The following is a 15585-nucleotide window of genomic DNA, read 5'->3' as shown; positions in this document are numbered from 1 at the left end:
GAATAAATATTTGTGGCATGCAGTCCAATTGCTGAATCAGACCATGATCATCTGCCACAATACATGTTTTTGAGATGTGCATGAGAAAAGTTATGTCTTTTTTTGTTTCCTTAAACTCTGGAAGCAGCTGCTTTATTGTTCAATATTACAATACTCCCCTTTCAGACAATTTAATAATATTTTGTAGACATTAAATGAAATCGTGGAACTAATGTTAGTTTGTAGGAAACCTACATTCACCATCCACCTTAATGGCAAAACCTTTGCATTCATGAACTCAACCAATCAGCCAATCATGTGGCATTGCATAAAAGTGAAGAGCTTCAGCTAATATTCATATGAAAAAAATTAGAATTAGAATTAAGAATAAAATAAAAAGTAAAAGAAGGACAACAGAGTATTTCAGAAACGGTTGATCTTACAAACAATTTTAGATTTTACACAGAAATGGTGCGAAAAACATCCCACCTGCAGAGAGTCGGCAGGCCGAAACATCTTGGTGCTGGGAATGATCAGACTGGTCTAAGATGCATAGAGGTCTATAGCAACTTATATAAGCACTCTTTCCAACCTTGGTAAAAGGGCATCTCAGGATACATCAAACCTAAAGGTGTATGGGATTAAAAAAGAAACAAAAGATAGCATTAGGTTCACACCAGTTAGTTATGAACAGCAATCTGAGGCTGTTGGGGGCACACACTCACCTAAAGCGGACATTTAAAGATGCGGTGGGGGCATGATTATTGTTTATTTTATTTGAGCATATGCATAGTTTCTGAGAGAATGCATACCAAACAATGCAGAAAATCTATTAATAATTACTTACCGATTATTTACACAGTGTCAGTGTTTATCTCAAATTGTGTGGTGGAGGATGAAGGTGTTTTTTAGATTTTCATCCTTTAAACTTTTATCCTTGGGAGGAACGAAGCTTTCATGCAGATTCAAGATCTTTTTTTTTTTTGCTGTGGGCAATGATTTAAAAAGGTTTGGAGAAGGTGGATGATAAGTGGAAGTGGATTTGATCCAGAATAGCTGATCACAGCTTTCCCAAATGGTACTAAAATATATAGTTATGTTTAACAGATCATGAGATATATTTTGGAAGATCTCTGAGGAATATCTGATTATTAGATTTTCTAAAATGTAGGACGTTTCACTTTAAAGTGTTAGTGTTTAAAAAAAAAACGCAAAGAAAACTTGTGTCTGCTTTTACCATTCTAAAGGTCTTTTGGCTTCAGTTTCTTAAAATCACAGACGTGTCTGATGCAATCCAATTCCAAGGTGTTGATTATAGTGTTCGAAATTCAGGTATATTAGCGGTACAGACCAACTTAATAACTTCTGATGTTTCATCTGCATGTCAATCAAAATGTCCTATTCGTATACCACTTTTAGCAGGAGGTAGTAGTCTCAATCTGGATCTCTATTCAGTAAGTCAGAAACTGTGGCAAAAAAAAAACCTCTTGAAATAGAAGAATAAACAGGAACTTATTCTCCTTTGGGTGACTTGTACAGGATCTAGGTTAAGAGCATATTGCCAGTAGTATGTTTGAGATGATCACAACAGTAATTCTTTAGATTTTTAAGTCGGTTATTCTAAATGCCTGAAGCAGGTAGATGAATCATGAGTGCAAACAAAGCCAGACAAACAAGCAGCCGAAACAGCAGTGGAAGGTAAAGGGCAAGGATCAGGCCCCAGTGCTATTTCTTTCAGGAAACAGCAGGAGATGTTTTGCTAGGATCTGGCACACCAGGCTTCAGGAGTATAATTCAACCAGGAAAGATGAATAGGTATGGTGAGAATGAACAGTGGCATGAAATGATCAGTGTGCAAGTGGGAACTCGGTTGATGAATATCTCTGCCTCATCGCTGTCTTGTCTTGCAGTCATGGGCTGTGGATATCGACAGAAAGAATAAGGTCATGAGTACAGGCTGTTTCTCGGCAGGGTTGCTGGGATTATCATCCATGATAGACTGAGGAGTTTGAAAATCTGGAAGTCTGACTCTTTTGCATTGAGCTGGTGATTGAGTGACCTGGCTGTCTCTACTTGATGATTTAGACCGAGGAATGTTCTGTAGAATGAAAATGAATGATAGAACGACCAGAAGGTGGTACACAAACATGGAAACTTTGCACCTCATTACTTCACTGTCTCAATCCTTGTACTGTTGATTGAAGATGGTGCTCTACCGTGAGCATTAATGAGAAGTGTATGATGGTCTTTTTTTTCAAAGCAGCAAAGGTTTTCATGCCTTACGGTATTACAGGAACAGAATTTTCTCCCTTGGAGTTAATAAAACAAGAAATACAAATTGTCAGGAAATCAAGAAACCACAATCCCTCCAAACTGAAGACCACGTCTGAGAGCTTAATAGGCTTAGGTGGAAAGTAAGGCATTACATTCGGTGCAATCCAGATGAGGATGGGTTCCCTCTTGAGTCTGGTTCCTCTCAAGGTTTCTTCCTAATGCCATCTCGGGGAGTTTTCCCTTGCCACCGTTGCCACCGGCTCGCTCATCAGGGACAAACTTACTTATGAAGAACATCTTATTCACTTTTAATCACCACATTTTTTGTGTAAAGCTGCTTTGAGACAATGTTCATTGTTTAAAGCGCTATACAAATAAAAATGAATTGAATTTACTCGCGTTACTCAATTTGAGTCTTTTTTGGTACTTTTAAAAGTACTTTTACTTTTTAAAGTAGTTCTTAAAATCTGTCTTATGTAAAATGTCATTGAAGTAACAGTACTTTTAGTTGAGCAGAATATTTGATTACTCTTTCCACCTCTTTACTTCTGACTTCTTCCTAAATATGTTAAACATTTCACAAATTTTCCTACTTGCATCTGTGTGTGTTACAGTATATTGGAAGTCTGGATGTCCCGAGACCCAACAGTCGCATGGAGATCGTGGCTGCTATGCGGAGAATCAGAGTAAGTTCACACCCTTGCTGCTGGGTGTCATTTTTTGGGTTCCTCTGCAGGTGCTGTGTTTTTGTGGCTTGGCTTCCTCCAGCAGTTTAAATGTGGTTTATTAATAAGTAGTTTGGGGGGGAAAATCTTCTTCCACTTCATCATCTCTATTAAACGCACCTATGGGCATGTGCATGCATGTGTGAGTAGGTGGTTCACCTTGAGCCTAATTTGCGTAGTGGTGTTTGCTCATTATTGTTCTCGGGGGTTTATTGTACGTGCACAGAACAAAACCAAGTGCGGATAAATGAGATTAAAGCCCGGTGCACTTACACGCACATGCTGTCATTTCTATGCAGAGGTTATGTTTAGAACAGAGCTTGTGAAAAATACGGTTGTAGTAACACAAAGTCAGTGTGAGTTCTCCTTTAATAGAAGGGTTCTGCATACTGGGGACACGGAACATTGAAGTTTCAATGATTCTTCGCATGTAAATTCAGTAAAGGCTGAATTTTGTTTTAAGGGGTTGGAAAATGCCTAAAATTGAGATGAGTTTAAGGTTACAAAACATATAAAATGATTTTGTTTGATACTGAATCCAATTTATTCGAACCTCAATGTTGAACTTTTTTGCTTTTTTGAATTATACCGTACATTCGTACATTTAATAGTTAAATATTAATTTCCATAACAGCACATTCCAAAACAGTTTGCTTATACATTTTATTGAATTGTAAACGAGTCTTTTACCAATCAGCCTCTGGTATTTCTTTGTCATTTCTATATTCGAACATAATGGGCAAAAATGCAGGCAGTTTTTGCTTTTTATTCCGAAGATTTACGTAATTAGAAGTTTCTGCACAGGAGGCGCATTTCAAAAAGATATAATAATAATTAATTTCCTCATAGAAAATGTCGACCTTTTTTGTTAATCATTCGATGAGAAGCATTTGCTTTACAGCTTTATTGTGTAGAAACTGGAACCTAATAATTATAATAAGTTATTTTTGGTTCAACTCTACAGAATGGTTTGAGGTTTGAGGTTTGTAAGTAAACTTTCGATTGAAAAATACAAACATTTCACATCATACGACTATAGCAAGACATTAATCTTTAGGGCGGCAACTAACGATTATTTTGATTATTGATTATCGGGCGATTTCTTTTCCGATTTATCGAATAATAATTTTTTTTTTTTTTTTTTTTAGTAAAATAAGCTTCTTTGATTATAATAACTATATAGAAACTAATTCAGGGTATTATATGTAATAAAGTGTACTAAAAAAAATGCAAACATCAGATGATGAATTTAACTGTCTTTAATTTAGACATTTTAAAGCATATAGTGGTACATGGGGAATTTCTCCCTTTAAACAAATTGACTCTTTCTGGGTTGTTTCTTTCTGTGAAAAAAAAGTAAAAAAAAGATTTAAGTGTGCAAGGTGTAAATTGTGTAAATAAACATTTGTATTGTTTTTACTGATAATTGCAGGTGGCAAGGTGACAACCATGCTTAAAAAAAATTCACAGAGATTTTGTTTCGTTGTGAAGAAACAATAAAGGATCTATAATGTCATTAATGAAATTTTGTAATAATTCAATAATAAAATGATATAAACATAAATACAATATACAAACACTAAAAACGTAGTAGTAAAGCTGCAGTAAATCACTTATAAAAACAAAGAAGTTTTTATAAGTGATTTACCATTTTTGTAGAGAAATGCTATGAAAGGAGAATAGAACAGAGAAAGGCAGCAAGCTAACAGCCTTAAAAAGAAAGGAAACACAATACATCAGTGTACAAATGCGTTAGCATTCGCTGAAAACCACGACAGTGACTATTGTTTACTGCTGCTTTTATTCGCTGCTTTTAGATTTAGTGTTTGTTCGCACCGTTTTAACTGAACCCATCACTATATCGTGAGCGAGCTGATTGCGCAACCTGATGCTCGCGAGTCACGACAGAACAGATCCAGTGCGATCGTCCCGAAGTTAGCAAACAAACATCAAACTTCGTTAAACAATGACGTTTGATGACGATCATACAGTTTTTGCTTACCGTGCTGATGTTTCGCCTTCATCCATGACACCGATGTGTTACTAACTAATCGATAACGGCATTCGTTGACAATGAATTTCATTATTGATTATTATCATTTTGATCTATTAGTTGTTGCATCCCTGCTAATCTTCCTACATACTGGGTGATGATTTATCCTACATTAATACTGCATTTATTATGCCTCTCATAGATGATATTGTTCTGCACACTTCTCCAGTGGGTATCTAATCATTGTTCTCCATGTGTTTATTCTGTTCTCTTCTCTTCTGATTTGCTGCTTGATTGTGTTTCTCAGCCTGGTGTGCTGAACGTGTGGGTTTTCTGTGTTGATTGTCAGCGAAGATGACAGAAGATCACAAGGATTTATTTTTACCTGAGGATATCTTTCTCTACCTTTCATCCACTTTTATGTCTTTGTCATTGACTGCGGACCATCAAACTTAGAATAGTTTCCTGCTTATTAAAAAGAAATTATACAAGGCCTGACTGCATTATGAAGTTTGTATCTGATGATGTTTTCTAGGTTGCTGTAATGAGAATGTCTCTGTTATCTGTCTTTCTCGTTCTTTCTCACGCTCTTTTTTTATAGGACTGAAAATTAGGTATGCAGAGACAGTTTTGATTCCCACCTGCTCTGTGTGTGTGTGTGTGTGTGTGTGTGTGTGTGTGTGTGTGTGTGTGTGTGTGTGTTGTACCTACATTGATCTGAATAATAATGTGTTAATATAGCTAATAATTTTCAGTGAATTGGTCCAATTTTGCCACACAGAAATACAAATGACCTAATAAACTGTCATTTTGACAAGTTGTGCATACGGTAAGAGCTAAATGTATGTGTCCTATTATAATTTTTGAATGTAAATAAGTAAACTACAGTTTACAATGCATCTTTGATGTCCTCTCTATTTACAGACCTGATTTAAAGTAGGCAGCTTATCAGAAAAGATGTCGTGCTGGTCCTATACTTTATTTAAAGTTAATTTGTGATAAATAACATGTATAATGATAATTGTAGCCATAAAATATGACCTTATATTAGACACTATTTGAAGACACCCAGACTGTTTGGTTGATACTCCATTCTTGAAAATTATACAGTTACTTGTCTTTAGAAAAAATACCATTATGGTTGATGGATGGCTAGAAATTAATATACAACCAAGTTGTCATTAATTTAAGTTGTTGTACTGAACACCGCTTTGAGCTGACAGGGTTTACTCACATGGAGATGGGCTTTCTTTTGAGTATGGTTCCTCTCAAGGTGTCACAGTCACCACTGGCTCATTCATTAGGGATAAGCTTATGAGGGATAAATTGATAAATGAATTTTATAACCTATTTATCTCTGTAAAGATGCTTTGGGAAAATGTCATATGTTAAAACTTACAAATAAACAAATAAAACTGAATTAAATTGAATTGAATTTAGTTGAATTGAAGTGTTTGCAAAAAAAACCATTTTGTGCCACTTTAAATTGATCTATTTATGAAAAATGGTAATTATGCCGTCTCAATTATGCCGACTCACCAATACCAATACAAATATGACTTGGTAGCTTGGTAATAAATAAAATTTTGGGGTGTTAGAAGCTTTTAAATATGTGTTTTGTTACATGGTTTACCTTGTGACAATAAAAAACAAGTAAAGTCAACTTTATTTCTATAGCGCTTTTCACAATGGACATTGTCTCAAAGCAGCTTTAAAGAATTTAAGCTGAATTATGGGTATTGATCCCTAATAAGCAGCCTGGGATGACCTGTGGCAATGAAAAACTCAACGTTATGAGGAAGAAACCTTGAGAGGAACCAGACTAAATAGGGGAACCCATCCTCATTTGGGTGATATCATGAGTGTGATAATGAATCTTAAAGCAATACAAACCACCAGGGAGTGAGAACTTACATGAGCACCGGAATGTAAGATTGTTAGTAATGTCCTTTCTACAGTCTTATACAGTCAGTTGATGTTATAAAAACACCTATACGTGAGGTAAATATGTTACCCCGATTGAGTATGATTGCAAAGAAAAGTTTAAAGATTTTTTTTTTGTCAGAATTTATGACTACCAAAGAATAATAGTGGCTGGTCATCGAAAATACCATACTTGGTAGAAGCTGTTATTTTCACTGCCACTCTCCATTGCCTGAATTTCTTTTCCTAGCTAGTATTTGCTACATAGTCAGGTTCTCCTGCATGTTGCTAGATTGATGTTTTAGATATTTTATTAGGGAAGTTATATTGCAAGAAGTTTCTAGTAACTGCTCTTGATATTTACACAGAGCACCGTTAGCAATCTGCTTTGTTTAGATTGCCATCACTAACTGTCATTTTGTGCCACCTGTTCATTAGTGCAACAGCAAACAGTAAACTCGCATCAAGTAAGTACTAAGTGGTATTGTGTGTCGGTATCATGGTAGCATTTGACAACAAGTATGAGTAAATATGGCATTGGACGATGATTATAGGCTCATAACCGATGAGGTCATTCCTGCAAAGTAAGTCACCACACATTGAGCTTTAACCACAACCGAGCTTTTTAACGATGAAGCATTTTCAAAAGATCCTTAAAAAAAGCGTTTAGGAGACTTGAGTTAAGGCAGGCTTAATTCTTGTTGATTCTTGTGTCTGGAATGTGAGCAGTCATGTAGTTTATAATGTTTCATAAATATACAGTAAACAGCTATTAGATATGTTGTGGTGTGAGTTTTAGATCTCTGCTTGTAGCTGAAGGATAGTGGTACTGAATGTCCTTTCAGCTGCGGCAACCTGACACATTTTTCACAAGAGTAATTGCAGGTATCCAAGTCATAGGACTCGACTGAGGTTCAGGGCTAGGACGTAATCTATTTTCAAAGACTGATGACATCTTAATTTGGCTTGAATTATAGGAACAGTAGCCCTGATTTTAGATCATTGGGTATCGAGTGGTTTCTTTTTTCATAAGTAATGAAGAATCTAAGAACATGAAGTTTGGGGATAATGGAAAGTGTCTATAGTAGCTATTAGGACTGTTAGCTAAAAGGCTGATTATAGATTTGCACAACAATTTACTGTCTTTGAAGTAATGAATTTATAATTTCAGGTGTGAAGATCCCAATTTTTGTAGTAAATACCCTCACTTTTTTTTTTTAAATACAGTATTGGTCATGCTAGCTAGACATACAATAGTATGTGTCAGAAATATACTCTCCCAGTATGCTTGGTGGTTTTAATTTTAGTCGTGTCTTTATCTCTATACTGTTCAATGTTTACTTCTCGTGTGTTTACCCGTTCGATGTTTACTTCTCAATTTGTTTGTCTGTTTATACTCAGTCACCTCACATTATCTTTGTGAAGTCTTAACGTCAAGACTAATTTGTAGTCAGTATATAAATGCTAATGGGTCAGTTACACAGTGAATGATTACGAAACAAACTAATTATTGAGATTTTTATAGGAATTATTTTCCTTTCTTTATTCTTTTGAGAATGTTGCTCAGAAATGGAGCACGATTTGGTTTAGGTCTTTTGAAAACCACTAACCATACTGATCTGTGGAACCCTAAAGTAGCGCTGTAACAGTGCAATAGAATGAGTTTGACAACCCAAAGTTAGAGAGTCATGCTTTACTTATGTAGTGTGTTTGTGTGATTCCTGTGGAAATGAGTACATTTTCATAAATATTACTGCAATTAAAAAAGTATTGTGGCTGGGTGTGTATCATGTGTATAGTAAAAAAATTTTGAGATTGTTAGCATTTGGAACTTCGTGCTTTAATAGCCAAATGCACTTGTGCTGACATGGATGCCACAAGGTTTTGTGAAACCTGACGATCCATTTTAGATCAGTTTATCATTTTAAATCAATTAATTTTAGATAAATTCATCAGTGTGTCCTTGATGGATTTTACACACATTTCAATGGAAATTTGGTGAAAAAAAAGGTGAAAAAAAAGATGCTTTATACTTGTCGCATGTACTTTTACAGCACCGTGAAATTCTTTCTTCGTTTATTAGGAAGCTGAAGTCAGAAAGCCATGATACAGTGCCCCTGGAGCACTAAGGGTTAAGGGCTTTGCTCATGGACCCAAGGGTAGCAACTTGTGGATTCCCAGGTTCAAACCCCCAAGAGCCTTAACCACTTGAGCTACCACCTTCCCCATATGAGGCCTTTTACATAATCAAAGTCACAAATCTGCTTAAAATTAGTTTTTGTTTTCTTTGAAAGAACTCAAACACATACAGTAAAGTGGTGAACAAAGATTATTAAAAACACATTAATGATTAGATCAAATCTGGAAGATGTGACAATGACAAATAAAGTGGCAAAAGTTGAATCAGTCGGAACTGTCCTAACTGTGTTCAATAACATATGGAATTATGGTGTGGTGTAGGGTTATTTTATGTTTTTATATAATGCCAAATCATTGTGCCAGATTTTATAAACAACATAGGAGCAATTCTTTGCAAAACAGCTACTTAAAATTTTTTTTTTTCAACTTGCAAACACAAACGTATAATTTTATTTTATGCTTGCCTTATAATTGTAGCAAGGTCTAAAACTTGGGAGACCGAGACCCAGATTATGGAGTGGTATTAATGTGTGTGGTGATAGTGACAGTAATTGAAACTGCTCGATATCAGTGGAGCAGGGTTTGATACCACATGGTTTAAGATTCATGATTTATTCCTCTCTCTGCATGTTGGGATATGATTCTTGTGGAAATGGGTCACCTTGTTACATAAACAGCACACTCAAAAACATGGGAATATAAATATATTACAGAAATGTATGTGTGTAAGTGAGAGGAAGAGAATATTTCTGACCTGCATTCAGACCAGTGCTATTTTGAAATTGTAGACTTATTCGTTTCTTTTAGACGTTTTTGTATAGAGCATTCTTTCTTTTGTGTTACACCCTATGGTTAAAATATTGGGACACCTGATTTTTTCCAGCCATATGTGGTTCTTTCCCAAACTGTTACCTCATTACATTGTAGAAGAAATTTTTCCCTTTACTTGAACTAGTAGACCAAGACTTGTTCCTGCATGGCAATGCCTCTTTTCTAGTGGACAATCTAGTTGTACAACTTCCTGGAATATTGTAAATTATTACAACAGGAAATATGGACTAATTGTGGAATAGGATGTTCAGAAAGCACATCTTAAAGTCAGGTGACCATTAACTTTTGTCCATATAGTGTATGTCTGCTATAGCAAAGTTTAAAGTTACACATTGTCCAACATGATATATTTTTCTTTACATGATCTCATAATAGAGTAAGTACAGTAACCTTTCATGGTTGAAAAACGAATGTCACAATGTGCTGACCATGTAGTAGTATAGTAGTATGCGTGGACTGTGCCTTGTTTTCTGATTCTATAGTTATCATGTTCTCCCGATATAAATACATGTGGGGATTTGTCTTTTTTTCTTGGAAGAAACCCCCCCCCACCCCCCACCCCACCCCCAAAAGATGATGTAAGCTGAGAGAGGAAATTGTGGAATGGACTGGAGCGAAAGGAACTAGGGTTACTGAAAGAATGAATGAAAGGAAGAAAGGACTCATTGTTGTGTGCCGGCCCATGAGCTAATTCATAGTAGTGACCTATAGGAGTTACCCTAAATTTGTTCAGTCCTCAAAACGCCACTCACTTTGTACACTGTGGATTCTCCAGGCTGTGTGAAGAGAGGAAATGCTAATTATAAATGCTAAAATATTGTCTGTCTTAATCATCAGCCCTTCACCTTGTGTGTAATGATGTCATTTTCTTTACATCGAGGAGATGTTAAGAATGTAACTTGCAGCCTGACACGTTATACCTAAACAATGTGGATTAGGTAAGAAATAAAACACAATAGTTAGACAAATACATTCACATATTATGAAAGCCTGGTCTGGAGTGTGTTATTCCTCTAAAACAAGCCTAACAGAGATTTGTGAGTAAATACCATGTTCCATTCACTAGTATGCGACATTTGCTGAGGAAAATGTGAGTGGTGCTTGATGGTGCAAAACTGTGTAAACCGCGAGATACGCGTTTTGCCTGGCACATGCCTGGCATCCCCCTTATTTTGCAAGGGGTCAATGATGTCACATGACGTCACCACATTCTCCAGCATTCAACTTACCTCTCTGTGCTAAACTTTTAGACATATCACACGCCCGTTTTGCCAGAGTTTCGTGATTTATTATCGAACCACACTTCTGAATTTTGCTTTGTTCTTGTCCTGGGACTAAATCTTTTTGAATTTTATTTGTATTTATTTATTTGTTTGTTTGTGCAAAGTCTTAACAGACACACACACACACACACACACACACACACACACACACACACACACACACACACACACACTTCACTACCTTCCCCACTAGGAAACTCCATATATTATGGAGTTAAACTGCACAGTTGTACACGTGTGTGCCGTCCACGTTTATGTTTACGAGTGCAACTGAAGTATATTTAATGAAAGAATATTCATTAGTGGACCTATAGGAGCAGGCTGAATCACACTACCATCTGTCTGTCTTTTGTATTCAATTCAAGCGAATGGACGCTGCAGGGATCCGCCCTTTTTTTTCTTGCTTTCCCTCTTTCAAATCAAGGGTCACTCCAGACGCTAAACCAGTAACATGAGGCCCCTTGTGTCCTATTACCATAGCAGCCGTTGTCCCTGCAAAACATGCTCTGCAAGTGTGTGTGTGTGTGTGTGTGTGTGTGTGTGTGTGTGTGTGTGTGTACGAGCATATAGGTGCACAAGTGCTACAAAGGCTGACAAACAAAAGGTACTTAGGAAGATGGGGTTCCTTTTATAGAGCTTTGAGAACACCGAGTAAAGACAGAGAAGAAAGCTAGGAGGACGATGAAAGAGAAGACAGCATTGAGAGAAAGCTGAGCGAGAGAGACAAAAGAGAACAGTGAGAAAGTGAACTCTGAAATGAAAGGAGGATGGATGAAAAAATGTATAACAGGAGAAAGAGGATAGATAGAAAGATAGGGAAACAGAATGGTGACCTGCTTTTCTCACACTGTTTCAAGATGATCAGAAAAACTTCCTTGGCATCAGTGTACCTATAAACATACTCGTTTTTTCCACGTGTAGAGAAACACTTGATATTTGTAGACTAGCTATTTTTCCTTCCACTGGATATACAATCCTGACTGCTACAGGAAAGCCTTAAGGACAGAAGACATTCTTTCTAATGTAGCGAGGGGTAAAAAAAAGAGAGGCTTGTGTAAATAACTGTTTATAACTGAATCACATTCACAGCTCATTAGCACTTGTATATAACCTCAACTTCCACAGCACTCATTGTTTCACATCTATCTTCCCATGGTTGCTGTTGGTTTCCCACAGTCTTTGTCTTCACTCTCGGGTTTCTGTTTCTTTGTGTTTTGTTTTCTTTGTATTAGTTACTTATCTCCACATTTTCTTCCTTTCTTCTCAGAGTATTACATGACAACGGCCTCTTTTGCAAGGTTTCTCTTTGTTTCTCAGAATTGTTTCTCAGACATCGCACAACGTTAATAAATAACGTTATAATATACTTTTTTTAATACATATTTTTATAGTATTTATTCCAAATTGTAATATAGTCACCAGTAATAACTTGTTCATGCCATGGCACATCACACGACTACAGGTTTAATAATTTTAAATATGAAATGCCTTCTGTAAATGATAACAAAAAACGGTGAAATTATGACCGTTCCGACCCCTTTTCCAGTTTCCTGTTCCATCCCTGATACGTGGTTTCAAGAAAACCACAGGATCCTGAATCTGAAAGGTTCTTTGAAGTGCATCAATACTGATAACTTTTGTTCTGACAACCCTCAGGGACATTTAGATGAAGTGTTCATTGGTAAAAGCCTTTGCCAGTATACAATTCTTTTAAGCTCTAATGGCTACACACACATAAATATCACTGATTGTTAAGTAAGTACGGAGCTACAGTACTGAAACACATTTTTCATTATGCATGTTTGGTTACAGTTCCCAAGAAGCCCTTGTTTGCTGAGTTGACATTTGTACTTCATTTTTAACAGTCTGTGAGTTTCCTGTAAAAGCTACACACATGACCAGTTTCTGTATTTATAAGGTGCACAAAAGGACCAGTGGAAAAGAGAATGTCCTATTCCATGTGATGAAATAATTCGGGTCACAGAAATGGACAAAGTACTCATCATCTTAGAAAGTCCAAATATATAACTGTCCTTTCCCAAGAAAGGTAAATCATACTTTTGATCTTTTATTGAAATCACGTTTAATCCCAGTCTGAAACACTAATTTCAAGTACATCTTGAATTACACAAGTATTCTGACTTTTCGACACTTGAAATTCAGCTCAGGTGAATTTCTTGTCTATTGTCCATCCTTGAGACACTACAAACTATTGTATGATGTCGGTTTGGCATAAGCTACATTTCACAGTGTCATTGCAGGAAAAAACTGTGTACTGCATCAGCTATATAGGGTTGAAATGACAATAAAAGCTTCTTGACTTGACTCTTGACTTGAAAACCAGTGATGATAAAGCCAGTGAAAGCCAGTGATGATAAAGCAAGGCCTCAGAAACAGGATTGTGCCATATTAATGATCTAAAATATCTGCTCTTAGGTTACCACACTACTATGAAACAAAATGCTAATTTAAATGGGTAATGATAATGTGGCTTGATGGATGGATGGATGGATGGATGGATGGATGGATGGATAGATCAAATTGTTATTTGCTGGATTGTTAATTAAATGTATAGATGAATGATGGATGGATTAATGGATAATTAGATAAATGGATGAATGATTAGAGGGACAAATTGATGATTTGCCAAATGGATGGATGGATGGATGGATGGACAATTAGATTAATGCATGAATAATTAGAAAGACAGATGGATGATTTGATGGGTCGATAAGAGGGATAGATGGATAATTATATTAATGGAAGAATGATTATAGAATGAATAGAATGAGAATGAATAGTTAAATTGATGGATGGATGATTTGCTCTGTGAATTATATAGTTGGATGGATAATTAGATTGATGGGTGAATGTTTAGGTAGATGTATGGATGGATGGATGGATGGATGGATGGTTGAAATTTAATTACATAGATAAGATTCTGGGTCAATAAGAGAAAAAGATAGTGGAAAAAACAGAAGGATACTGTATATAGAATGAGATAGAGGAAAGAAGATAGAATTTGTTTGCATAGTATTAGATTTAAATTAGATCGAAAGATGGAAAGATCGATAAATTCATGGTATAATGACATGTACAGTATGCACTTGAGTAAAAGTCATGAGGAAATGCCCACTCGTCATGTCCCATTCAGTGGGACAGTTATTGACTATGGAAACGAACTTCTGACTCAAAGAAAGACAGAGAGGAGGACTAGGCTAACCGAGGCTAAATGCGATTTTAGCTTAAAGGTTGACAATGCTTTAATTGCCCATTAATACATAAGACGTGTGCATAGATTGGACAGAAAAAAAAACAGTAAAGTCTTTGAATTGCTGTGGAAGTAATTGCATTTGTGTATTCATACACATTATCCTGGATCTTTCAGAATACTGTCACTGATTCTTTGAGTTAAAATAGTGGTTTGTGCTATCGATTTGAGTGTCCTGGGCATTATGAAAAATTCATTACATAATAACACATTCCCAAATAACTTTGAGGCAATATCAGCCTACATCACATATTGACATAGGAGAATTGGAGAGAAATTTACATAGAGATACAGTAAATTAATGTATGATGTAACTCTTTTTGCATATTCTGTGTACAATCACAAAACCATTTGCCCCTTCGGCATTCCTCGTTTCAAAAACGACAGCTTTTAACCCAGTTTATATGGAGTGCCCAGAGAACTCAGTCTCCTCTGTAGTCTCAGGGGTCTCTCAAACACACCACACACACTATATACTGTAAACTGTTATTTTTTGCCATTCTCAAATTCAGTTAACAGTATGCCAGATTTGGATTGTGCCAACATATTTTTTCTCAGCTATGTAGCAAGTGATAGCATATATTACACAAGCCAGCTTATGGTCTATGAAACACTACTATAAATATATCAAAGATTATTTCCTAGTTATACATTTGCCACGGAGCTGCGATGACATTTGACTTGAGATTCTGTCCTCAACTGTGCAGAATAGTCAATTGAGCAGCAAAGCATCAGTTACAAATTATTAAATTCTTGGAATAATCTTGACGTTTCTTCAATTTCCTTCTCGCAACTTTTGTTCCTATAAGCAGTTAGTTGTCTTGTTTTTGACGTATAGAGAATAGTTATGAACAAAAACAAAAGTGGAAAGGAGTAGTTGCATTCTATCGGCACCCTGAGCACCAAATGTAGTTCCTGTAGCTAATGTATATCTACAAGCTACATGAAGGACAGTTGCCTGCTTGCATAAATATTAGATTATGTAGGTGTTTATATTCTAATTAATGTGCATACTATGGATTCATATTATTTAGATAATGTATTTACCACACTGATTGTAAATATTCTAGTTTTCCAAGCATAAAATCTGTTCATGATACGAAGAATTGCCAATGCACAACATGAACATCTCACATTAAGCCCCATTTGCTGTTATAATAATCTCCA

The 15585-nt window shown here is 36.0% G+C and overlaps 1 protein-coding gene across 1 annotated transcript in view; it reads left to right on the top strand.

Moving 5' to 3' along the window:
- si:dkey-34e4.1 (carboxyl-terminal PDZ ligand of neuronal nitric oxide synthase protein) overlaps positions 1-15585 on the top strand; it is a 53397-nt gene that overhangs the window by 718 nt on the left and 37094 nt on the right. Inside the window, exon 2 of the mRNA XM_046839803.1 lies at positions 2868-2939. Within this exon, the coding sequence (XP_046695759.1) occupies positions 2868-2939 (72 nt within the window). The remainder of the gene's footprint in view (positions 1-2867; positions 2940-15585) is intronic.

The sequence above is a fragment of the Silurus meridionalis genome, chromosome 25, assembly GCF_014805685.1.
Source record: "Silurus meridionalis isolate SWU-2019-XX chromosome 25, ASM1480568v1, whole genome shotgun sequence".
Taxonomy (NCBI): Eukaryota; Metazoa; Chordata; class Actinopteri; order Siluriformes; family Siluridae; genus Silurus; species Silurus meridionalis.
The sequence above is the reverse complement of the archived record's forward strand: the minus strand, read 5'-3'. Positions and strand labels throughout refer to the sequence as shown.